Source organism: Salvelinus namaycush, chromosome 4 (genome assembly GCF_016432855.1).
Source record: "Salvelinus namaycush isolate Seneca chromosome 4, SaNama_1.0, whole genome shotgun sequence".
NCBI lineage: Eukaryota > Metazoa > Chordata > Actinopteri > Salmoniformes > Salmonidae > Salvelinus > Salvelinus namaycush.
Genome location: NC_052310.1, coordinates 30,216,370 through 30,243,635, shown reverse-complemented (window position 1 = coordinate 30,243,635; position 27,266 = coordinate 30,216,370). Strand labels below are relative to the sequence as shown.

Here is a 27,266-nt window from a genome sequence, read left to right as displayed (position 1 = left end):
TCACGGGCTTCCAGCCTTGCTTCCGTGCTGCCTCCTCATATCGCCTCCTCTCGGCTTTAGCTGCCTCCAGCTCTTCACGAGGGAGGCGATATTCTCCCGGTTGTGCCCAAGGTCCCTTACCATCCAGTATCTCCTCCCATGTCCATGAATCCTGTGTAGGTGGGTCCTGTTGCCGCTTGACACGCCGCTTGGTCCTAGATTGGTGGGTAATTCTATCACGATCGTCTTCTTGTGAGAGAGTGGACCAAGGCGCAGCGTGTGCAAAATACATCTTCTTTTATTAAAGAAGAGAGAAAAAACAAGAAACGAACAACTATACACAAACTAACAAAATAACAAACTGACGACCGTGAAGCTATACATATAAATAGTGCTGACACAAACACTACACATAGACAATTACCCACAACAGCTAAAGCCTATGGCTGCCTTAAATATGGCTCCCAATCAGAGACAACAATAACCAGCTGTCTCTAATTGAGAACCAATTCAGGCAACCATAGACTTTCCTAGACACCTACACTGAACACTAAACCATCTACTCTACTTAACCCCCTAAACCATACAACACCCTAGACAATACAAAAACACACAAAGACAACCCACCCCAACTCACGCCCTGACCAACTAAATAAATAAAATAAAAAAGGAACAATAGGTCAGGAACGTGACATCAGGTGCGTTCTGCTTTCATTGATCATCCATGAGATCTTTCTACAACTTGATGGGAGTCCACCTTTTGTAAATTCTATTGATTGGATATTATTTGAAAAGGCACACATCTGTCTATATAAGCCCCACAGTAGACAATGCATGTCAGAGCAAAAACCAAGCAACGAGGTCGAAGGAACTGTCCATAGATCTCAGAGACAGGATTGTGTCAAGGCATAGATCTGGGGAAGGGTACCAAGAACACAGTGGCCTCCATCATTCCCAAATGGAAGAAGTATGGTTCTCCAAGTTCTATCTCCAAGCCATAAGACTCCTGAACAGCTAATCAAATGACTATTTGCATTGCCTCCCCTCTTTTATGCTGCTGCTACTATCTGTTTATTTTCAATGCATAGTCACTTTAACTCGACCTACATGTACATATTACCTCCACCAACCACCACCAATATAGCCTCGCTACTGTTATTTTATCTCTGCTCTTGAATTATTTGTTACTTTTATTTTATATTTTTTACTTAACACTTATTTTTCATAAAACTGCATTGTTGGTTAAGGACTTGTAAGTAAGCATTTCACGATAAGGTCTACAGCTGATGTATTCGGCGCATGTGACAAATAAAATTTTATTTGAAGACAACGCAGGAGTAGCTTCGGGACAAGTCTCTGAATGTCCTTGAGTGACCCAGCCAGAGCCCGGACTTGAACATCTATGTAGAGACCTGAAAATAGCTGTGCAGCGATGCTTCCCATCTAACCTGACAGATATTGAGAGGATCTGCAGAGAAGAATGGGAGAAACTCCCCAAATACAGATGTGCCAAGCTTGTAGCGTCACACCCAAGAAGACTCGAGGCTGTACTCGCTGCCAAAGATGCTTCAACAAAGTACCGAGTAAAGGGTTTGAATACTTATGTAAATGTGATAAGTTTTTGTTTTAAATATAAATTAGAAAAAATGTCTAGTAACCTGTTTTTGCTTTGAATTGTGCGGTATTGTGTGTAGATTGATGAGAGAAAAAACAATTTAATCATTTTTAGAATAAGGCTGTAACGTAACAAAATGTGGAAAAAGTCAAGGGGTCTGAATACTTTCCGAAGGCACTGTATACCCATTTGTTCTTAAAGGGGCAATCTGCAGTTCAAACAACTAAGTCAAAACCCCGCCACTATTTTGGTAAAAATCTGAAGAATGGGGGGGTGGAAAAAATGTAATTAATCGATAGAGCTATGGATACAAACTGACAATTTGAACCATAAGTCTCAACAGTGTTTAAAATAGCATAGAACAAGCATGTATTTTGGGTTCTGATTGGGTATGACAATTGGACTAAGCTCATGAGGCATTTCTTATGTAAAATATATTTCTCAAGAATCAATGGGTGTGTGTAAATAATGTAAAAGTAAAACAATGTATGAAGTAATCACAGATTGATCCTTTAAATAACTATAACTTATACATCTATATAAATTTTATTTCACCTTTATTTAACCAGGTAGACCAGTGTCACGATCGTCGTAATGAGGCAGAGGGGACCAAGGCGCAGCGTGAGAGAAATACATCTTCCTTTATTATGAAGACGAACAAACAAACAAAAACAACAAACAGACGACCGTGAAGCTATTCAAACAAAATAGTGCTGACACTAAACACTACACATAGACAATTACCCACAATAGCCTACTGCCTATGGCTGCCTTAAATATGGCTCCCAATCAGAGACAATGAATGACAGCTGTCTCTGAGAACCATTCAGGCAACCATAGACTTACCTAGACACCTACACTCAACACAAACCCATACACTCTACCAAAACCCCTTATACCATACAACCACCCAAGACGAGACAAATACACACAAACATCCCCCCTGTCACACCCTGACCTAACCAAAATATTACAGAAAACAAAGATAACTAAGGCCAGGGCGTGACAGTACCCCCCCCCAAAGGTGCGGACTCCGGCCGCAAAACCTGACACAGAAGGGGAGGGTCCGGGTGGGCCTTCCTACGGCGGCGGCTCGGGTGCGGGACGTGGCCCCCACTCCACCATAGTTAATACCCGCTTTGGTGGCTCTGGCAGATCCTGGCTGACTGGCGGCTCTGGCAGATCCTGGCTGGCTGGCGGCTCTGGCAGATCCTGGCTGGCTGGCGGCTCTGGCAGGTCATGGCTGGCTGACGGCTCTGGCTGGTCATGGCTGGCTGACGGCTCTGGCTGCTCCTGACTGGCGGACGGCTCTGGCTGCTCCTGACTGGCGGACGGCTCTGGCTGCTCCTGACTGGCGGACGGCTCTGGCTGCTCCTGACTGGCGGACGGCTCTGGCTGCTCCTGACTGGCGGACGGCTCTGGCTGCTCCTGACTGGCGGACGGCTCTGGCTGCTCCTGACTGGCGGACGGCTCTGGCTGCTCCTGACTGGCGGACGGCTCTAGCCGCTCGGGACAGACGGGCAGCTCGGGACAGACGGGCAGCTCTGACGGCTCGGGACAGACTGGCAGCTCTGACGGCTCGGGACAGACGGGCAGCTCTGACGGCTCGGGACAGACGGGCAGCTCTGACGGCTCGGGACAGACGGGCAGCTCTGACGGCTCTGGGCAGACGGATAGCGCAGGCGGCTCTGGGCAGACGGACAGTGCAGGCGGCACTGGGCAGACGGCAGACTCTGGCCGGCTGAGGCGCACAGTAGGCCTGGTGCGTGGTACCGGAACTGGAGGTACCGGGCTAAGGACACGCACCTCAAGGCTAGTGCGGGGAGCAGCAACAGGACGCACAGGACTCTGGAGACGCACAGGAGGCTTGGTGCGTGGTGCCGGAACTGGTGGTACCGGGCTGGAGACACGCACCATAGGGCGAGTGCGTGGAGGAGGAACAGGGCTCTGGAGACACACTGGAAGCCTGGTGCGTGGTGTTGGCACTGGTGGTACTGGGCTGGGGCGGGGAGGTGGCGCCGGATATACCGGACCATGCAGGCGTACTGGCTCCCTTGAGCACTGAGCCTGCCCAACCTTACCTGGTTGTATGCTCCCCGTAGCCCGACCAGTGCGGGGAGGTGGAATAACCCGCACTGGGCTGTGTAGGCGAACCGGGGACACCATGCGTAAGGCTGGTTCCATGTATGCCAGCCCGAGGAGACGCACTGGAGACCAGACGCGTTGAGCCGGCTTCATGGCACCTGGCTCAATGCTCAATCTAGCCCTGCCAGTGCGGGGAGGTGGAATAACCCGCACCGGGCTATGCACACGTACAGGAGACACCGTGCGCTCTACCGCATAACACGGTGTCTGCCCGTACTCTCACACTCCACGGTAAGCATAGGGAGTTGGCGCAGGTCTCCTACCTGACTTCGCCACACTCCGTTGTAGCCCCCCCCCCCCCCCAAGAAATTTTTGGGTTTGACTCGCGGGCTTCCAGCCTTGCTTCCGTGCTGCCTCCTCATATCGCCTCCTCTCGGCTTTAGCTGCCTCCAGCTCTTCACGAGGGAGGCGATATTCTCCCGGCTGTGCCCAAGGTCCCTTACCATTCAGTATCTCCTCCCAAGTCCAAGAATCCTGTATGCGCTGCTCCTGCTGCTGCTTGACACGCTGCTTGGTCCGAGTTTGGTGGGTAATTCTGTCTCGATCGTCGTAATGAGGCAGAGTGGACCAAGGCGCAGCGTGAGAGAAATACATCTTCCTTTATTATGAAGACGAACAAACGAACAAAAACAACAAACAGACGACCGTGAAGCTATTCAAACAAAATAGTGCTGACACTAAACACTACACATAGACAATTACCCACAATAGCCTACTACCTATGGCTGCCTTAAATATGGCTCCCAATCAGAGACAATGAATGACAGCTGTCTCTGAGAACCATTCAGGCAACCATAGACTTACCTAGACACCTACACTCAACACAAACCCATACACTCTACCAAAACCCCCTATACCATACAACCACCCAAGACGAGACAAATACACACAAACATCCCCCCTGTCACACCCTGACCTAACCAAAATATTACAGAAAACAAAGATAACTAAGGCCAGGGCGTGACAGCCAGTTGAGAACAAGTTCTCATTTACAACTGCGAGCTGGACAAGATAAAGTAAAGCAGTGAGAAAAAAACAACACAGAGTTACACATAAACAAACGTACAGTCAATAGCACAATAGAGCAATCTATGTACAGTGTGTGCAAATGTAGAAGATTAGGTAGGTAAGGCAATAAATAGGCAATAGAGGCGAAATAATTACAATTTAGCATTAACACTGGAGTGATAGATGTGCAGATGATGATGTACAAGTAGAGATACTGGGGTGCAAAAGAGCTAAAAGATGAATAACAATATGTGAATGAGTTAGTTTGAGTGTGCTATTTACAGATGTGCTGTGTACAGGTACAGTGATCGGTAAGCTGCTCTGACAGCTGATGCTTAAAGTTAGAGAGGGAGATATAAGTCTCCAGCTTCAATGATTTTTGCAATTTGTTCCAGTCATTGGCAGCAGAGAACTGGAAGGAAAGGTGGCCAAAGGAAGTGTTGGCTTTGGGGATGACCAGTGAAATGTACCTGCTGGAGCGGTTGTTGCTATGGTGACCAGTGAGCTGAGATAAGGCGGGGCTTTACCTAGCAAAGACTTATAGATGACCTGGAGCCACTGGGTTTGGCGATGAATATGTAGTGAGGGCCAGCCAACGAGAGCGTACAGGTCGCAGTGGTAGGTAGTATATGGTGTTTTGGTGACAAAACGGATGGCACTGTGATAGACTACATCCAGTTTGCTGAGTAGACTGTTGGAGGCTATTTTGTAAATGACATTGCCAAAGTCAAGGATTGGTAGGACAGTCAGTTTTATGAGGGTATGTTTGGCAGCATGAGTGAAGGAGGCTTTGTTGTGAAATAGGAAGCCGATTCCAGATTTACATTTGGATTGGAGATGCTTAATGTGAGTCTAGAATAAGTGTTTACAGTCTAACCAGACACCTAGGTATTTGTAGTTGTCCACATATTCTATTCACATATCCTAAGTATTTGTAGTTGTCCACATATAAGTCAGAACTGTCCAGAGTAGTGATGTTAGTCGGGCGGGCGGGTGCGGGCAGCAATCGGTTGAAGAGCATGCACTTAGTTTTACTAGCATTTAAAAGCAGTTGGAGTCCACGGAAGGAGTGTTGTATGCCAGTGAAGCTCATTTGGAGGTTTGTTAACACAGTGTCCAAGGAAGGGCCAGAAGTATACAGAATGGTGTCGTCTGCGTAGAGGTGGATCAGAGAGTCACCAACAGCAAGAGCGACATTATTGATATATACAGAGAAAAGAGTTGGCCCGAGATTTGAACCCTGTGGCATCCCCAAAGAGACTGCCAGAGGTCCAGACAACAGGCCCTCCGATTTGACACACTGAACTCTATCAGAGAAGTAGTTGGTGAACCAGGCGATGCAGTCATTTGAGAAGCCAAGGCTATTGAGTCTGCCAATAAGTATGGGGTGATTGACAGAGTCGAAAGCCTTGGCCAGGTCGATGAAGACAGCTGCACAGTACTGTTGTCTATTCATGGCGGTTAGGATATCGTTTAGAACCTTGAGTGTGGCTAAGGTGCACCCATGACCAGCTCGGAAACCAGATTGCATAGTGGAGAAGGAAGGGTGGGTTTCGAAATGATTGGTGATCTGTTTGTTAACTTGGCTTTCGAAGATTTTAGAAAAGGCAGGGCAGGATGGATATAGGTCTATAACAGTTTAGGTCTAGAGTGTCTCCCCCTTTGAAGAGGGGGATGACCGTGGCAGCATTCCAATCTTTCGGGATCTCAGACGATACGAAAGAAAGGTTGAACAGGATAGTAATAGGGGTTGCAAAAATTGCGCCGGATAATTTTAGAAAGAGATTGTTACGGAGTCTAGTTGATAGGTAATCGACTAGCTGGACTGTTCCCCAGACTCCACGCGTAGGGATTTGTACAATGCGTAACAAGGCTATTGAACTTGACATTGGTGTCTGTCTTTATTCCTTTATCCAACACATCATACTGAAACAGAGATTGTCCAGATTGTCGAGCCCAGCTGATGTGTAGGGATCCATATTTGCAGCTCTTTCAGAACATCAGCTGTCTGGATTTGGGTGAAGGAGAAGCGAGGGGAGGCTTGGGCAAGTTGCTGCAGAGAGTGCTGAGCTGGTGGCCAGGGTAGGGGTAGCCGGGTGGAAAGCATGACCAGCCGTAGAAAAATGCTTATTTAAAATAGCGATTATCGTACATTTATCTGTGGTGACAGTGTTTCCTAGCCTCAGTGCAGTGGGCAGCTGGGAGGAGGTGTTCTTATTCTCCATGGACTTTACAGTGTCCAAAAACCTTTGGGAATTAGTGCTACAGGATGCAAATTTCTGTTTGAAAAAGGGAGCCTTAGCTTTCCAAACTGACTGTCTATATTGGTTCCTGACTTCCCTGAAAAGTTGCATATAGTGGGGGCTATTCAATGCTAATGCAGAACGCCACAGGATGTTTTTGTGCTGGTCAAGGGCAGTCAAGTCTGGGGTGAACCAAGAGCTATATCTGTTCTTAGTTCCTCATTTTTTGAATGGGGCATGCTTATTTAGGATGGTGAGGAAAGCACTTTTAAACAGAAACCAGGCATTGTCTACTGACGGGATGAGGTCAATATCCTTCCAGGATACCCGGGCCAGGTCGATTAGAAAGGCCTGCTCACTGGAGTGTTTTAGGGAGCGTTTGACAGTGATGAGGGGTGGACCCATTACGGACACAGACAATGAGGCAGTGATCGCTGAGATCCTGATTGAAGACAGCAGTGGTGTATTTAGAGGGGAAGTTGGTCAGTGTGGTTATGGATTTAGGGTTGTACCTGGTAGGTTCCTTAATAATTTGTGTGAGATTGAGGGCATGTAGCATAGATTGTAGGACAGCCGGGGTGTTAAAACTTCTTGAGGGCAGGGGACAGCATTTTCACTTTCGGGAAAAATATCATGCCAAAATTCAACTGCTTGCTACTCATCCCCAGAATATAAGATATGCATATTATTAGTAGATTTGGATAGAAAACACTCTGAAGTTTCTAAAACTGTTTGAATCATGTCTGTGAGAATAACAGAACTTATGTAGCAGTCAAAACCCTGAGGACAAACCATTCAGAATTTGTATTTTTTTTATGTCACTGTCTTTTCAATGAAGATTTTTTAGAGACAACAGATTTCTAATGGACTTGCTTGAAGTTCCTACCACTTCCACTGGATGTCACCAGTCCTTGGAAATCGGTTGAGGTTATTCCTTTGTGTAGTGAAGAAGTAGGGCTATCGTAAATGAGGGTCACATGAAGTAAATATTTTGAGAGTCACGTTATGAAAAAAGTTGCGTCAGATTGTTTTCTTTTTGTATTGAACACAGATCATCCCGTCTTCAAATTGATCGATTATTAACGTTTAAAAATACCTAACGTTGTATTACCAAAGTAGTTTGAAATGTTTTGGTAAAGTTTACATGTAACTTTTGATATATTTTGTAGTGACTTGGCGAAAGTTGGAAGCTGTGTTTTTCTGGATGAAACGGTCCAAATAAATTGACATTTTGGATATATATCGACGGAATTAATCGAACAAAAGGACCATTTGTGATGTTTATGGGACATATTGGAGTGCCAACAAAAGAATTTCGTCAAAGGTAAAGCATGATTTATATTTTATTTCTGCGTTTTGTGTCGTGCTTGCAGTGATGAAATATGCTTCTCTCTTTGTTTACTTTTGTGCTATCATCAGATAATAGCATCTTATGCTTTTGCCGAAAAGCTTTTTTGAAATCTGACATGTTGGCTGGATTTGCAACGAGTGTAGCTTTAATTTGGTATCTTACATGTGTGATTTAATGAAAGTTAGATTTTTATATCATGTTATTTGAATATTTATCGAGTTGTATTTTCCCTGGCTATTGGCCGGTGGGACGTTTGCGCCAGAGAAGTTAAGCATATCACAGTTTAGGTCACCTAACAGTACGAACTCTGAAGATAGATGGGGGGCGATCAATTCACATATGGTGTCCAGGGCACAGCTGGGGGCTAAAGGGGGTCTATAACAAGCGGCAACGGTGGGAGACTTTTAGAAGCTCGAATTGTTTGGGCACAGACCTGGTTAGTATGACAGAACACTGCAGGCTATCTCTGCAGTAGATTGCCCGTGGTACTGCCCGTGGTACTGGGCCTGCCACCTTTGGCAAGTCTATCTTGTCGGAAAATGTTGTAGTTGGGGATGAAAATTTTCAAATTTTTGGTGGACTTCCTAAGCCAGGATTCAGATACGGCTTGGACATCCGGGTTGGCGGAGTGTGCTAAAGCAGTGAAAAAAACAAGCTCAGGGAGGAGGCTTCTGATGTTAACATGCATGAAACCAAGGCTTTTACGGTTACATAAGTCAACAACTGAGAGCTCCTGGGGAATAGGAGTGGTGCTGGGGGCTGCAGGGCCTGGGTTAACCTCCACATCACCAGAGGAACAGAGGAGGTCTAGGATAAGGGTATGGCTAAAGGCTGTAAGAACTGGTCGTCTAGTGCGTTCGGGACAGAGAGTAAAAGGAGCAGATTTCTGGGCGTGGAAGAATAGATTCAAGGCATAATGTACAGACAAAGGTAAAGTAGGATGTGAGTACAGTGGAGGTAAACCTAGGCATTGAGTGACGATGAGAGAGGTTTTGTCTCTAGAGGCACCAGTTAAACCAGGTGAGGTTACCGCATCAGTGGGGGGAGGGACAAAAGGGGTATCTAAGGCATGTTGGGCAGGGCTGGGGGCTCTACAGTGAAATAAGACAAAAATAACTATCCAGATATGCCTCAAGAGCAACTGTGTTTTTTATTTAACCTTTGTTTAACTAGAATAGTCAGTTAACTTCTTGTCAATACGGGGGCGCTGTTTTCACTTTGGAAAAAATCGTACCCAAATGAAACGGCCTCATACTCTTTTCTAGATCATACAATATGCATATTATTATTACTATTGGATAGAAAACACTCTCAAGTTTCTAAAACTGTTTGAATTATATCTGTGAGTAAAACAGAACTCATTTAGCAGCAAACTTCCATGTAGGAAGTGAAAAATCTGAAAACGAGGCTCTGTTTCAGGGCCTGCCTATTCAACTGGCTTTTATTTATCGATATGCATGCACTTCATACGCCTTCCACTAGATGTCAACAGGCAGTGGAAGGTGGAATGGGGTGTCTAGCTTGATCTGAGGTCGAATGAGAGCTTTTGGAGTGGCAGGTCAGGAATTTCTTTGTCTTCCAAGGTGCGCCGCGGAGCTCGACATTGGCTTCTGAAAAGCGTTCGGTATACACGGCGAATATCTCCGGCTCTGATTTTATGTGATACATATGATAATAACATCATAAAGTAGGTTTTTTCAACCGAGTTTTATCAGTTTATTCAACGTTTATTGGGACTTTTGGAGTTTTCCGTTCTTTGCATCAAGAGAGGATGGGAATGTTAGCAACCTTGGCTAGCATTGTGGCGCGAATTCGACAGAAGAAATGGACATTCTAAAACCAAACAACGATTTATTCTGGACCAAGGACTCCTTGTACAACATTCTGATGGAAGCTCAACAAAAGTAAGAAAACATTTATGATGTTATTTCGTATTTCTGTGTAAAATGTTGAGTCCTATTCTCCGCCGTTTTGGTGAGCGCTGTCTCGCAATAACGCAAGCTGTATGTTATGGTAAAGTTATTTTTAAAAATCTAACACAGCGGTTGCATTAAGAACCAGTGTATCTTTCATTTGCCATACAACAAGTATTTTTATGTAAAGTTTATGATGAGTTCTTTGGTCAGATTAGGTGAGTGTCCAAAATATCTCCGGAGATTCTGGTGAATCGATGCTACATATTCACAATGTATAATCAGGATTTGTAGCTCTAAATATGCACATTTTCGAACAAAACATAATTGTATTGTATAACATGATGTTATAAGACTGTCATCTGATTTGTTCAAGGTTAGTGATTCATTTTATATCTTTTGCTGGTTTTTGCTAAAGCTACCTTTGCAGTGAATAAATGCGGTTGTGTGTTTGGCTATTGTGGTAAGCTAATATAATTCTATATTGTGTTTTCGCTGTAAAACACATAAAAAATCGGAAATATTGGCTGGATTCACAAGATGTTTATCTTTCATTTGCTGTACACCATGTATTTTTCATAAATGTTTTATGATGAGTATTTAGGTATTTCACGTTGCTCTCTGTAATTATTCTGGCTGCTTTGGTGATATTTTTGATGGTAGCTGCAATGTAAAACTATGATTTATACCTCAAATATGCCCATTTTCAAACAAAACATAAATGTATTGTATAATATGTTATAAGACTGTCATCTGATGAAGTTGTTTCTTGGTTAGTGACTAATTTTATCTCTATTTTGTCGGTTTTGTGAAAGCTACCTATGCGGTGGAAACATGGTGAAAATATGCGGTTGTGTGTTTGGCTATTGTGGTTAGCTAATAGAAATACATATTGTGTTTTCGCTGTAAAACATTTTAAAAATCGGAAATGATGGCTGGATTCACAAGATGTTTATCTTTCATTTGCTCTATTGGACTTGTGATTTCATGAAAATTATATTATATGATATCCCTGTCCCGTTAGGCTAGGCTATGCTAGTCAGCTTTTTTGATGAGGAGGATCCCGGATCCAGGAGAGAGAAGCGGTAGAGGTTTCTGGACTACCCATCCCGGATCCGGGATCATTCTCATCAGAAACGCTGACTAGCATAGCATAGCCTAGCGCCACAGGGATATAATATAATTTCATGAAATCACAAGTCCAATACAGCAAATGAAAGATAAACATCTTGTGAATCCAGCCAACATGTCCGATTTTTAAAATCTTTTACAGCGAAAACACAACATATATTTATGTTAGCTCACCACAATATCCAAAAACACACCGCCATTTTTTCACAGAAAAGATAGCTTTCACAAAACCCATAAATAGAGATAAAATTAATCACTAACCTTTGAACAACTTCATCAGATGACAGTCATATGACATCATGTTATACAATACATTTATGTTTTGTTCGATTATGTGCATATTTATAGCCACAAATCGTGGTTTTACATTGACGCCATGTTCAGAAATGGCTCCAAAATAGCAAAAGTAATTACAGATAGCAACGTGAAATACAGAAATACTCATCATAAAACTTTGATGAAAGATACATGTTTAACATATAATTAAAGATACACTGGTTCTTAATGCAACCGCTGTGTTAGATTTAAAAAATAACTTGCCATACGAGTTCTGTTTTACTCACAGATATAATTCAAACAGTTTTAGAAACTTCAGAGTGTTTTCTATCCAATAGTAATAATAATATGCATATCATATGATCTAGGACAGAGTACGAGGCCGTTTAATTTGGGCACAAATTCATCCAAAAGTGAAAATGTCGCCCCCTAGTCTTAAGAAGTTTTTAAGAACAAATTCTTATTTTAACCCAAACCCTATCATAACCCATAATATAAGGCTGCATTACACCATTGTTTATAACAGGAGCCTAAACCATGTATAGCTACAAAATATGTTCAAAAGCTGTCACCTACCTTCTACATGTCCCATCTGAGTTGGCTTATCTATTAGGCTAGGTCAAATGTAAGACTAAGGAGTGGTTTCACGGAATGTGGCTGGAGATTTTCCATTGATCTTGCTTTTTAGTCCAGGACTAGCCTTCATCTTTGTAAATGAAAACCTCTACATAATGTTTAAGGACAGTAATGGGGTAAACCTCCTACTCCATCAAAGCCTTATTAGTGCATAAATCAAATTAGCTTTTGAATTTCCTGTCTTTTTTGGCTTCAGACATACGCTAATATTTCACTTAAATAATATTAATTTAAAAAACTTTTAAGAATCAGTGGGTATGAATCATTAATTTTAAATGTGAAAAAATGGGTGTACCAATCGCAGATTGTCCCTTTTAATGGTCTGTTTTAATACTAAATTAGAGGCAGGATAACTGGCATCGGTCCAGAATCTCTACCACAGCAGCAAAGGAAACCAGTACTGTACAATGCAGTAAAAAACTTGGCAAACAGTTTTCTCCCCAAAGAATATCATTAATCTGTAATAGATACACACCTGCCCTCTGACCCAGGTTTATTGTTGGGGTTGTAAGTGCTGTGTTGTGTTTTCCTCTGTGTCTCTGTAAAACCTGTTTCTGTCTCTAGTTGTTTTTCTCTTTTTCTCTGTCCTACAGCTGTCTCACTTGCTCTGGCTTTGAATGGAGTCTTCACAAACACTATCAAGTTGATAGTTGGCAGGTAAATAAATAATGCAATACACCAACTAGACTCAACCACTGTTTGGGAAAAGGTTTGATTATATGTCAATGCAGAGTACTGTACCTTATCTTGATTGGCATTCACATTCAGTTATGCTGGGTGTCATTTTCAAAATTTAACTAAATGCCTTTGTCGTGTATTTGTCACGACTTCTGCCAAAGTCGGTTCCTCTCCTTGTTGGAGCGGTGTTCGGCGGTCGACGTCACCAGTCTTCTAGCCATCGCCGATCCATATTTCGTGTTCCATTTGTTTTGTCTTGTTTTCACACACACCTGGTTTCAATTCCCTAATTACATGTTGTATATTGTCCCTCTGTTTCCCCCAATGTCCTTGTCGGGAATTGTTTATTTGTAAGTACTCGTGCTATGTGTTACTGGTGCGCTACGGGTTTTGTACCCATGTGTTTGTTGTTTTGTATGCCGTTAGTTTTATATATTAAACTGCTCCGGCTACTCACCAAGTTCTGCTTTCCTGCGTTCCCTGCCACCAGTTACGCCCCCCTTACAGTATTGAAAGTTAACTTCAGGTGGCATAAGCAATAACAAACCCCTTTCTCTTAAGGATCCAACGCTTATTTTCAATTTATGCCTAAAATTACAAACCCAAATCTAGCTGCCTAAAGCTCAGGATGTCACACCTTGACCTTAGAGAGCCCTTTTATTATCTATTTGGTTAGGTCAGGGTGTGACTTGGGTGGGCAAATCTATGTGTTCTATTTCTTGGTTGGCGGGGTATGGTTCCCAATCAGAGGCAGCTGTCTATCGTTGTCTCTGATTGGGGATCATACTGAGGCAGCCTGTTTTCCACCTGAGTTTGTGGGATCTTGTTTTTATACTCTTACTGTGTAGCCTGCAGAACGTTACGTTCGTTTATTCTTTTGTTGTTTTGTTGGTGTTCATCTTAATAAAGAAAGATGTACACTTACTACGCTGCACCTTTGTCTCATTCCAACTACGGACGTAACGCAGGACCTGAAGCAAGGATATGCATATTCTTGATACAATTTGAAAGGAAACACTTTGAAGTTTGTGGAAATGTGAAATTAATGTAGGAGAATATAAGACATTAAATCTGGTAAAAGATAATACACAGAAAAGAAAAAAACGCATGTTTTTTTATTTTTGAAATGCAAGGGAAAGGTCACAATGTACTAATCCAGGTTAGGTGCAGTGTATGTGCAACGTTTTAGACTGATTCAATGAACCATTGCATTTCTGTTCAAAATTGTTGTATCAAGACTGCCCAAATGTGTGTAATTGGTTTATTAATACATTTTCAAGTTCATAACTGTGCACTCTCCTCAAACAATAGCATGGTATTATTTCACTGTAAAAGCTACTGTAAATTGGACAGTAGAGTTAGATTAACAAGAATTTAAGCTTTCTGCCTATATCAGATATGTCTATGTCCTGGGAAATGTTCTCGTTATTTACAACCTCATGGTAATCACATTAGCCTACATTAGCGCAACCCTCCCGTGGAGTGGAGTGGGTGGGGTGGGTGGGGTGGGGTCACCGATCCCGTAGAGGTTAACTTCTCTGCGCTACGGATCCCTTTTACGGGATCATTTTCCTAAACAACCGCTGAGGGCGCAAAATATTACTAAAAATATTTATAATCATGCAATCACAAGTGAAATATGTGACAGCCTAGTTTGTTGTTAATCCACCTATCGTGTCAGATTTTGAAAATATGCTTTACAGAGAAAGAAATCCAAGCTTTCGTGAGTGTATCAATCAATGCTACAACAGCTAGCCCCAAATTAGCATGGTCACGAAAGTCAGAAAGGCTATAAAAATGTATCGCTTACCTTTGATAATCTTCGGATGTTTGCACTAACGAGACTCCCAGTTACACAATAAACGTTATTTTTGTTCGATAAATATTACTTTTATAACAAAAAAACGCCATTTGGGTTGCGCGTTATGTTCAGAAAACTACAGCCTCGTTCTGGTCCTGAAAGGCAGAAGATAATTCCCAAACGTATCAGATTCAAAAATATCACTAAAAATATTTATAATCATGCAATCACAAGTGAAATATACCAAAACACAGCTTAGTTTGTTGTTAATCCACCTATCGTGTCAGATTTTGAAAATATGCTTTGCAACGAAAGCAATCTAAGCTTTTGTGAGTGTATCAATCAATGCTAGAACAGTTAGCCTTATATTAGCTTGGTTAGCTTGGTCACGAAAGTCAGAAAAGCAATAAAATTAATCGCTTACCTTTGATAATCTTCGGATGTTTGCACTCACGAGACTCCCAGTTACACAACAAATGTTATTTTTGTTCGATAAATATTACTTTTATAACAAAAAAACGCCATTTGGGTTGCGCGTTATGTTCAGAAAACCAAAGCCTCGTTCCGTTCGACGAAAATTCCAAAAAGTATCTGTAATGGTCGTAGAAACATGTCAAATGTTTTTTATAATCAATCCTCAGGTTGTTTTTAACAAACATAATCGATAATATTTCAACCGGACCGTAACCTATTCAATAAGAGAGAAAAAGAAAATGGAGAGCTACCCTCTCGAGCGCAGGAACTAATCAGAGGACACCTGACTACTTTTGAAAAATCTCGCAAATTTTTCAAAATTAAATCCTGAAACTATGTCTAAAGCCTGGTGACAGCCTGAGGAAGCCATTGGAAAAGGAATCAGGTTGACACCCCATTAAATGGAAGAAAGACGGGCCAGGAAACACAGATAAAAAATAAAAAAATCACTTCCGGGTTAGATTTCCTCAGGTTTTCGCCTTTCAGAATCAGTTTTGTTATACTCACAGACAATATTTTGACAGTTTTGGAAACTTTGGAGTGTTTTCTATCCTAATCTGTAAATTATATGCATATTCTACAATCTGGACCTGAGAAATAGTCCGTTTACCTTGGGAACGTTATTTAAAAAAATATATATATAATCTGACCCCTAGCGTGTTAAGAGAGCGGTTGATTTAAGTGTATTTTTTCCATTCTCTACAGGCCCAGGCCAGACTACTTCCAGCGCTGTTTCCCAGATGGACAGGTGAATATTAAGATGCTGTGCACCGGAGAACCAGACCTAGTGTCAGAGGGACGCAAGAGTTTCCCCAGCAGCCACTCCTCCTGTGAGTACCAGTCAGTCACCAGCCACAACACTGAAACCTCTTAAATTAAAGTCCCCATATTTGGGGACCCCATTTGATTTTTAAATTAAATTCAGTCTGGTATGAGAATGGTAGCCCCATCCTGCAAAATCCGGGTGTCTGCCGAAAATTGAGTATCTTGGCTATTGATCTGAGCCTTAAAATCTTTGGTGTGACTTACTAGCATATATGGGCATAAAAATGTATACGGGCAGACTGAGCCGATTACCTCATTTCAAGGTTGCTACCTACATTCCGGTTAGCATTGTGAAGCATAAACGAAATAAACCAAGAATAGGTTGATTCACACCGAAAGCCGGGACTCCACAGATCATGAGGATGTCTTTTTTGCCTGCCTGTAACCTACCATTATTGATCACCAGCCCCGAAAGTTAAAATGTTTATTTTACACGTTTTCACCAAATGGCAAACATCTTACAAGGTAAGCTTAGATTTAGTCTGTGTTTGAGCTATAGCTACATGGGGGGTACAAAATTAATCCTTAGGTTGGTAGGAACAAATCTAGCCTATTGCAATGTTATCTGATTATGTATAACTTGATGGCAACATCAAATGTCCACGAGTGACTATATCTTGCGCATTAAACATATCATGAAAACACTTCGATATCCCCTGTGTGTCCCCCGACACCACCACAATGTTTGAGGGATTGGTGTTGTAGAATTTTTTTTTTATAGCGAACAATAACTTTCAAGCACATCCAGTGTGCAAAAACAGTGCAATTACCACATTCAGACATTTTGGAGAGGTTGAAAGGACACTTGAATGTACCCTGGAAACCCTGTAACACCACCACAATGTTTGAGTGAGGTTGATATGGTAGAAATTGTGTTTTTATACCGAACAAATAGCATTAGGGATTGCAAATATATAATAGCACTGGAATTATCTAATTTACAGACATATGCCACTTTGGAAAGGTTTAGGGACACTTGAAAACGTCCCATGATCACACCTGACAGCACTTACTAAAACATCTGCCCATTTCTAGTTGTTAGGTCTATCAATACCATTTTTTTCTGATATTGTTCACATGTTGTGGAAGCCATCTGATGTGTTTCCAGCTCTGGACATCAATAATTCACAATAATTCACTTACAGCTTGTCAATTGAAAGATAACTTTAAAAAAAAAAGAAGGTTATTTTGTGTGTGTTTGATCTTGTGTGTTCTGAACTATGTACCTCCTGTCTTCTGATAATTTCTTCCTAATTTCCCAGATGTTTTCTTTCCAAATATACCACGTTTCGGCATGTCAGAATCATTTATTTATTTTTAGCTGGAAATCAACATTTTGACATTACATTTAAGTTAATCAGTATGTTTTAGGGATCAGCTTGAGCCAGTCGAGGCACATAATCACTAATCTTGATTAGAGCTGTGGTGGTCATGAAATTTTGTCAGCCGGTTATTGTCATGCTTAATATTGAGGGTCTCTCGGTAATTGAATACACGTTTATCTTCTCCAGGCGTCAACGCATGCATACATGCCGCTAATTCAGGCCTTTGCAACATCTACATTTTAAAAAGTCTAATAAATCAATTTAATACACCATCACAATAAATCCACTATTTATTTTAGGCAGGTCTAAAGAGACACGATATGAAGAAAATGTATTTTAGAAGAACAGAATATGAGTTGGCCTACATTCTGTTTTCTGGCTAGGCTGTAGGCTTGTTCATTTAGATATGCTTATTTTTTATATCTTTTTAATTAAAAAAATGTAACCTTTTATTTAACTAGGTAAATCAATGAAGAACAAATTCTTATTTACAATGACTGCCTACACCGGCCAAACCCAGACGACGCTGGGCCAATTGTGCGCCGCCCTATGGTACTCCCAATCTCAATTTTTGAGGTATGATGTTTTTACACAGCTGCAACTTAATTTGGTCGCTATAAGCCTATGCTGTTTTTGCTTTTGATTAATTCTCACCACTGAAAACCTTGATGCAGAATTTAGCTGGATATATTTCCTTATATTCACTCTCTGAACATGTGACATGTTGTGGAATAAGACAATCACTGTGATATTTTTTCACATGGTACTTCACTACAACCATCAGAGATTGCATGTTCAAACTCTGACGTCAGTTTTATAAAAAAAAAGATGATTGGACCTAAGAAGTTTTCAAAAGGAATCCCTGAGATAGTATTCAGTCATCACTTAAGGCCATGCACATTATACACTTCATCTCTTTACCATAAAACTGGCCAAAATGCTCTACAAAAGATACTAGTAAAGTTAGGCATATTGGCAATGCCTGTATTGGCCTATCAATATTGTTCTTCTCAGACCATGTTAACATTTTAAAACTGCAGCTTCCTTGAACCCATAGCAAAGTTGATACTGCCGTGAGATTTAAAAACTTTAAAAACCATGACCAGAGAGAAATTGATATCAATGGTATTGGTTGTAGTGAAAGGCTATCTTTTAGTGACAGGCCAGTTTTAGTCAAAGGCCATGCTGCAGCAGGAGACTGTAGTTGATGTTGTTGATGTGGGCTCTTCCCTATGTGATTTAAAAAATATATATATTATAATACATTTCCTGTTAAAATAATAAAATACAATTCTAAGCTATGAGTAAATGTCTACTTGTTCATTGTTTGTATTTTGATATAGTATAATGCAACTGAATATACAACTATCAGGGGGGGGCTGGGTAATATTAATATGAATTTGCATCAGACCACTTCTGGGAGGATTCTGACAAGATACTGGCAGTGTACTGATTGTACTGGGGTGACAGGTAGCGTAGTGGTTAGAGTGTTTGGCCAGTAACAGAAAGTTTGCTGGATCGAATCCCTGAGCTGACAAGGTAAAATGATGTTGTTCTGTCCCTGACTAAGGCAGTTAACCCACTGTTCCCTGGTAGGCTGTCATTGTAAATAATACTTTGTTCGTAACTGACTTGCCTAGTTAAATAATTATTTTGTAAAAATCTGGGCAGTCATTCAATATATGGAGCTGAGCCCGGCAGCCGGACTCGGGCTGATTTGAATCAGTTTCGGCAAACCGGAATAGGTCCGCGATTGGGCCGAATCCACTTTGCTAGCTGGGCACCTATGGGCTCTAGTCAAAAGTAGTGCACTATAGGGAATAGGGTGCCATAGTTGGCATTGATCCTGACTAGAAGCATTCACAGTATGATTAGATAATTGGAGGGGAAAAAACCTTCCATTTCGTTAGGCTTATTGTAATCAAAGATTATCTATTATATTGAGAAGATAGTTGACTGACTGCTCTAATAATGGAAATAAATGTCCTCAAAGATGGAAGGAAGTGGGGGGAGGTAAGATCAGGTGAATCCATTTTAGCCAATGAGAGGGCAGATACGCGTGTGAACAACAGACACAATTTGGTTATATAGTTGCTAAAATGCCACGGGCGTCAATTTAATCAGTGCTTTCGTAACAACCTAACCACTACGAAACGTATATTAGATCAAATAAGCCTCAAGTAGTAAATTAGCAATTCCAATTTCTGTTGACCAAATAATTATTTTTGTGGACAGATCTTGGGCAGAGTAAAACCCTCTTTCTTCTCCTCTTCCATCTCTCCTGTAATACAGAAGTCTTTAGCTGTAATGAAATGTGTCCCTGTGACAATATGATATCTAGCCTACTGATAGAGGTATGTTTGAGATTGACTACATTGCAGTCAGACTAGAGCAGAATCACTGATCTACAAATCATATTGCATCCCCAATAACTACACATTATGTGATCAAGGGGCTGTTGCGGTGACTATTGAGTAATGGTAATCTCCTTTTATGCACTCTGGACATACCTAACTGGACATAACCAACTGGACATACCCAACTTGCTAATGACCATCAAGTTGCTAATTGCCTGGTACTCAGGCCTCTATTGTTCCTCTAACCACTCTGACATCAATACAAATTCAATCGAAAATCACATCAGACACTTATCATCAAAACAGTATCTAGCTTTTAAAACTTACATCACTGTGATTGATCAATTTGAAGAAAGACGTTGAACAACAGGTTGAAACTGAGTGGGAAACATGGTCATTGTGGATGCATATGGATAAGCCTAACACAACACAGCTGCTCCTTTTATCTTCTTCACTGATGTCATTCTTCCTGCTTGCACTCCTTAATTTGTTTATTTTTTTCTCTACTTTTATATTTTCTCTTACAATTCTCTAGTTCTTTTCTGAGCTCTTCTAGCTCCTCTTCTTCACTCTCCCTTTCCTCTGTTCCTCTCTGCTCATTTGCTCTGGTCCTTGTTTTTGCTGGTAGCTTTCTGTCTTCAGCTCCAGCCCCTTCTGCAGCTCCTACAACAGCTCCTAATCCCACGGCTCCTCCACCTGGCACAGACCCAACCCCAAATAGGTTATGAGGGGGTGGGAAGACACCTTCTCCGTCTGCTGGTGGAGGATTTGGCAGTGGCAGATACAAGGGGGGCCCCACGAAAGGGTTCCCCTCTGAGAAATGCCAGCTAGGCTTCTTCTTTTTCTTTTTCTTCCTCCTCTCTTTTCTCTGGTTCCACTTCCTTTAGCATCTTACAGATTTATATTTTGCATTTTCTGCTTCTCTCTCCCACTTTCTGAAATCGTCCCACTTCAGTTTAACTTTCAAGTTGGCCTCTCATAGACTGCAGTTTTTCTGTGCTCAGTGTCCCATCAATAGGGAAATGTCCATCTTGTCCACTCTTCTGTTTGGTTCAGTACTCCCCTACCAATTTTTTTGCTATTACACTACACCTCCCTTTTGGTTTCTAGCACGGATCCCCCATCCTACTCTTACTTTTTCACTTTTCCATACTCAAACCCTTTGTTGAACTCTTTAGAAAAAAAGGCCTGCTTAACACGTCATCCCACACTCACACAACTCTCACACCGGGGCTAAACCCCTGTTCAGTTAATTAGTCAAACACACAATACTCTCATCCACATTCACTTAGAACTATTCCCAAACACACTCAGTAATCCCATATTCAGTTCATATTCAGAACCACATTCCTGTAAAGATTAGAGAGGATCTCATGTTAAATACTGTTCAAGTAATATCGCTACAAGTTCATCTGCCTCACCTAAAGCCCATTATTGTTGGAAGCTGCTATAGACAACCAAGTGCTAACACCTGGATAATGTGTGAAATGCTTGAACATTTATGTGATATCAACAGAGAGGTATAATTTAAATATTGACTGGCTTTCATCAAGCTGCCCACTCAAGAAAAAGCTTCAGACTGTAACCAGTGCCTGTACCCTGGTTCAGGTTATCAGTCAAACTACCAGGGTAGTTGCAAACAGCACAGGAATTAAATCATAAACATGTATTGATCATATATGTACTAATGCTGCAGAAATCCATTGGATGTAGTGATCACAATATAAACTCAGCGAAAAAAGAAACGTCCTCTCACTGTCAACTGCGTTTATTTTCAGCAAACTTCACATGTGTAAATATTTGTATGAACATAACAAGATTCATCAACTGAGACATAAACTGAACAACTTTCACAGACGTGACTAACAGAAATTGAATAATGTGTCCCAGAACAAAGGGGGGGGGGGGGGGGGGGGGGGGGGGGGGGGTCAAAATCAAAAGTAACAGTCAGTATCTGATGTGGCCACCAGCTGCACGTCTGTAGCCATGAAGTGCTTTGAAATGCTGGTAATGGCTCACATCAACACCATTACCCCAGAAACCATAGACCCACTCCAATTTGCATACCGCCCAAACAGATCCACAGATGATGCAATCTCTATTGCACTCCACACTGCCCTTTCCCACCTGGACAAAAGGAAAACCTATGTGAGAATGCTATTCATTGACTACAGCTCAGCGTCCAACACCATAGTATCCTCAAAGCTCATCACTAAGCTAAGGAACCTGGAACTAAACACCTCCCTCTGCAACTGGATCCTGAACTTCCTGAAGGGTCGCCCCCAGGTGGTGAGGGTATGTAGCAACACATCTGCCACACTGATCCTCAACACTGGAGCTCCCCAGGGGTGCGTGCTCAGTCCCCTCCTGTACACCCTGTTTACCCACGACTGCATGGCCAGGCACGAGTCCAACACCATCATTAAGTTTGCAGACGACACAACAGTGGTAGGCCTGATCACCGACAACGACAAGACAGCCTATAGGGAGGAGGTCAGAGACCTGGCTGGGTGGTGCCAGAATAATAACCTATCCCTCAACATAACCAAGACTAAGGAGATGATTGTGGACTACAGGAAAAGGAGCACCGAGCACGTCCCCATTCTCATTGACGGGGCTGTAGTGGAGCATGTTGAGAGCTTCAAATTCCTTCAAATTCCCACATTAAAAACAAACTAGGATGGTCCAACCACACCAAGACAGTCGTGAAGAGGGAACGACAAGCCTATTCCCCCTCAGGAAATTAAAAAGATTTGGCATGGGTCCTGAGATCCTCAAAAGGTTCTACAGCTGCAACATCGAGAGCATCCTGACCTGTTGCATCACTGCCTGGTACGGCAATTGCTCGGCCTCTAACCGCAAGGCACTTCAGAGGGTAGTGCGTAGGGCCAATACATCACTGGGGCAAAGCTGCCTGCCATCCAGGACCTCTACACCAGGCGGTGTCAGAGGAAGGCCCTAAAAATGGTCAAAGACCCCAGCCACCCCAGTCATAGACTGTTCTCTCTACTACTGCATGGCAAGTGGTACCAGAGTGCCAAGTCTAGGACAAAAAGGCTTCTCAACAGTTTTTACCCCTAAGCCATAAGACTTCTGAACAGGTAACCAATGGTTACCCGGACTATTTACATTGTGTGCCCCCCCAACCCCTCTTTTACGCTGCTGCTACTCTCTGTTTATCTTATATGCATAGTCACTTAAACCATACATCCATGTACATACTACGTCATTTGGTCCGACCAACCAATGCTCCCGCACATTGGCTAAGTGGGCTATCTGCATTGTGTCCCACCTCCCGCCAACCCCTCCTTTTACGCTACTGCTACTGTCTGTTCATCATACATGCATAGTCACTTTAACCATACCTACATGTACATACTACCTCAATAGCCTGACTAACTGGTGTCTGTATACAGCCTTGCTACTCTTTTTTTCAAATGTATTTTTACTGTTGTTTATTTCTTTACTTACCTACATACACACACACACATACCCTTTTTCGCACAATTGGTTAGAGCCTGTAAGTAAGCATTTCACTGTAAGGTCTACACCTGTTGTATTCGGCGCACATTTGATTTGATTTGATTAAGTACTGCAGTGCATCTCCTCCTCATGGATTGCTCCAGATTTGCCAGTTCCAGCTGTGAGATGTTACCCCACTCTTCCACCAAGGCACCTGCAGGTTCCCGGACATTTCTGGGGGGAATCCTAGCCCTCACCCTCCGATCCAACAGGTCCCAGATGTGCTCAATGGAATTGAGATCCAGGCTCATCGCTGGCCATGGCAGAACACTGACATTCCTGTCTTGCAGGAAATCACGCACAGAACGAGCAGTATGGCTGGTGGCATTGTCATGCAGGAGGGTCATGTCAGGATGAGCCTGCAGGAAGGGTACCACATGAGGGAGGAGGATGTCTTCCCTGTAACGCACAGCGTTGAGATTGCCTGCAATGACAACAATCTCAGTCCGATGATGCTGTGACACACCGCCCCAGACCATGACGGACCCTGCACCTCCAAATCGATCCCGCTCCACAGTACAGGCCTCGGTGTAATGCTCATTCCTACAACCCCTCAGTCCAGCCTCTCTCTTTCTATTGAAGTCTGAGCACTGATGGAGGGATTGTGCATTCCTGGTGTAACTCAGGCAGTTGTTGTCGCCATCCTGTACCTGTCCCGCAGGTGTGATGTTCGGCTGTACCGATCCTGTACAGGTGTTGTTTTCATTGGCAAGATTGGCAAACTTAGGCATGACATGCCAGCAACAAACGCTGACACTACACATCCAAATATATCTGACCAAATTATTACATTTCGTAAAGTGATTGTGGAAGAGGTGAAAAAAGTATTGCTCTCTGTCAACAATGACAAGCCACCGGGGTCTCACAACTTGGAAGTAAAATCACTGAAGATAATAGCGGATGATATTGCCATTCCTATTTGCCATATTAATTTATGCTTACTAGAAGGTGTGTGCCCTCAGGCCTGGAGGGAATCAAAAGTAATTCCACTACCGAAGAATAGTAAAGCCCCCTTTACTGGCTCAAATAGCCAACCAATCAGCCTGTTACCAACCCATAATACATTTTTTGGGAAAAAATTGGTTTGACCAGATACAATGCTATTTTACAGTAAACAAATTGACTACAGACTTTCAGCACACGTATAGGGAAGGACATTCAAAAAGCACAGCAAATGACTGATGATTGGCTGAGAGGAATTGATGATAAAAATATTTTGGGGCTGTTTTGGTAGACTTCAGTGCGGCTTTTGACATGGTCATTCATAGTCTGCTGCTGGAAAAACGCGTGTCTTATGGCTTTACACCCCCTGCTATATTGTGGATAAGAGTCACCTGTCTAACAGAACACAAAGGGTGTTCTTTAATAGAAGCCTCTCCAACATAATCCAGGTAGAATCAGGAATTCCCCAGGGCAGCTATCTAGGCCCCTTACTTTTTTCAATCATTACTAATGACATGTCACCGGCTTTGACTAAAGCCAGTGTGTCTATGTATGTGCATGACTCAACACTATACACGTCAGCTACTACAGCAACTGAAATGACTGCAACACAAACTTCTTAGGGATCAAATACCGTTAACGGGATCGATTTGACAACAGCCAGTGAAAGTGCAGGGCGCCAAATTCAAACAACAGAAATCTCATAATTAAAATTCCTCAAACATACAAGTATTATACACCATTTTAAAGATGAACTTCTTGTTAATCCCACCACAGTGTCCGATTTCAAAAAGTCTTTACGGTAAAAGCAGACCATGCGATTATGTTAGGTCAGCGCCTAGTCACAAAAACATACAGCCATTTTCCAGCCAAAGAGAGGAGTCACAAAAAGCAGAAATAGAGATAAAATGAATCACTAACCTTTGATGATCTTCATCAGATGGCACTCATAGGACTTCATGTTACACAATACATGTATGTTTTGTTCGATAAAGTTCATATTTATATCCAAAAATTTCAGTTTACATTGGCGCGTTATGTTCAGTAATGTTTTGCTTCCAAAACATCCGGTGATTTTGCAGAGAGCCACGTCAATTTACAGAAATACTCATCATAATTGCCTCATGTCTCCACAGTCTCCTTCAAGACTGCTGGAAAAGCATTCCAGGTGAAGCTGGTTGAGAGAATGCCAAGAGTGTGAAGTTGTCATCAAGGCAAAGGGTGGCAATTTGAAGAATCTCAAATATAAAAACACTTATTTTGGTTACTGCATGATTCTATATGTGTTATTTCATAGTTTTGATGCCTTCACTATTATTATACAATGTAGAAATAGTAAAAATAAAGAAAAATCCTTGAATGAGCAGGTGTTCTAAATCTTTTAACCGGTAGTGTAACTGTCTTAATTTTGCCGGACCGCTGGAAGAGTAGCTTCTGCCTTTTACACTGTTTCAACCTGGTGTTTTACATCTTTCTTCAAATTGATCATCACAGTGAGGTGAGTTTTAAAAGTACAATAGGCCCACTGTCGTGATGATAAGTGTTTGATGTGATTTTCGATTGCATTTGCATTGATGTCAGAGTGGTTAGGACCTGATGGTAGTTAGCAAGTTGTGTACTACCAAAGCATGTCCAGAGTGCATAAAAGGTGATTACTGTGACTCAACGATCACGTGGGTCATGACTGATGACTGCGGTAATATGGTCACTGCAGCAGCCCCATTTGTAACACATTTATGTAGTGTTTATGAAGGTTTTATGAAGCACTTATGCAATGCACATCATTTAAAGCGGGACCTCCAAGGTTATGATATAATTAAAAGTGGAATAAGTATTTTTCTCTCCCTCTTTCCCCCAACCCTCAGTTGCGTTCTCTGGCTTGGGCTTCACCTCCTTCTATCTGGCTGGGAAGCTGCAGTGCTTCACAGACCGGGGCCGCGGATGCAGCTGGCGTCTGTGTGCCATGTTGCTGCCCCTCTACAGCGCTTTGATGATCGCCCTGTCCCGCACCTGCGACTACAAACACCACTGGCAAGGTCGGTTTCGGTCAGCAAATCAGCAGATATGCCATTTAGGTCTAGGAGTTTTTTCTGACCATATGACTTAGTGGCTGTTCAATTCAGCTACCTTTATTATCATACATGCAGAAATTAATTTGGTCTTCACCAGGGTTGCAACATTCTGGTAATTTGCCCCAAATTCCCTGGTTTTCCATAAATCCTGGTTGGAGGATCCGTGGACCTCCTGCATATTCTTTGTTAATTCTAGGAATCTTTGAACTAGGATTTCTGGAAAACCCGGGGAATTGTAAACCTATCATCACGATGTACACAGAAGACATTAAAAAAAAACAATCCCCATGAATGTAGGCCTATATAAAATGTATATTGTGTGACATCAAAGTGGTATTTTTTATCATCCTCAATGTGTCATCTTTTCAGAACACAACGACTTTAGGGATTTTCCTCACTCAGACAACAATAAATGTGCAAAAGTAGCCAATTAGCGGGAGGGATGGGGGCAACTTCTTGTAGCCCGCAGTGCTCAAGTTTATAATGTCTGTCAGTCAAAACCCATACACTTCTGTGAAGTGGAGAACCGGAGCTCTGATGTCATGTGTAGCATGTTACTGTACAGCCACTGTGTTCCAATTTTGGCGCCTATTCAATGACAACATGTGCTACTTTCAACCCTTATATGGGATGACAGCGGCTGCGATTGGAAAGGGCTACGGTCTATATGTTGGAGTTCAGACTTCTTTTGAAATGTTTAACCCTTGTGTAGTCTTAACATTCTGTATACTCCCCTTGTCCTAAGGGTAAAACATGACCTGCCTTCACTAAACCCCTAAAATAAAGTAGCTTAATTGAATTTTAAACCCCAAATCTATTTTGCATGAAGAAACGACCTGTCATTCATCACAAACTTTGTGAATATCTGGATTTTCCCTCTTCTCGATGCAGAAAGACTGCATTTAATCAGTGGCCACAATTTGTTTGTATTACAACACACCTGTCATATTTGTTTTCTTTACTAAAGTAGAGG

General features: G+C 42.2%; 1 protein-coding gene across 1 annotated transcript in view; it reads left to right on the top strand.

Moving 5' to 3' along the window:
* Positions 1–27,266, top strand: part of LOC120045823 (phospholipid phosphatase 4-like) — a 98,025-nt gene that overhangs the window by 51,579 nt on the left and 19,180 nt on the right. The window contains exons 4-6 of the mRNA XM_038990756.1: positions 12,891–12,954; positions 15,956–16,080; positions 26,087–26,257. Coding sequence (XP_038846684.1) covers positions 12,891–12,954; positions 15,956–16,080; positions 26,087–26,257 — 360 coding nt within the window. The remainder of the gene's footprint in view (positions 1–12,890; positions 12,955–15,955; positions 16,081–26,086; positions 26,258–27,266) is intronic.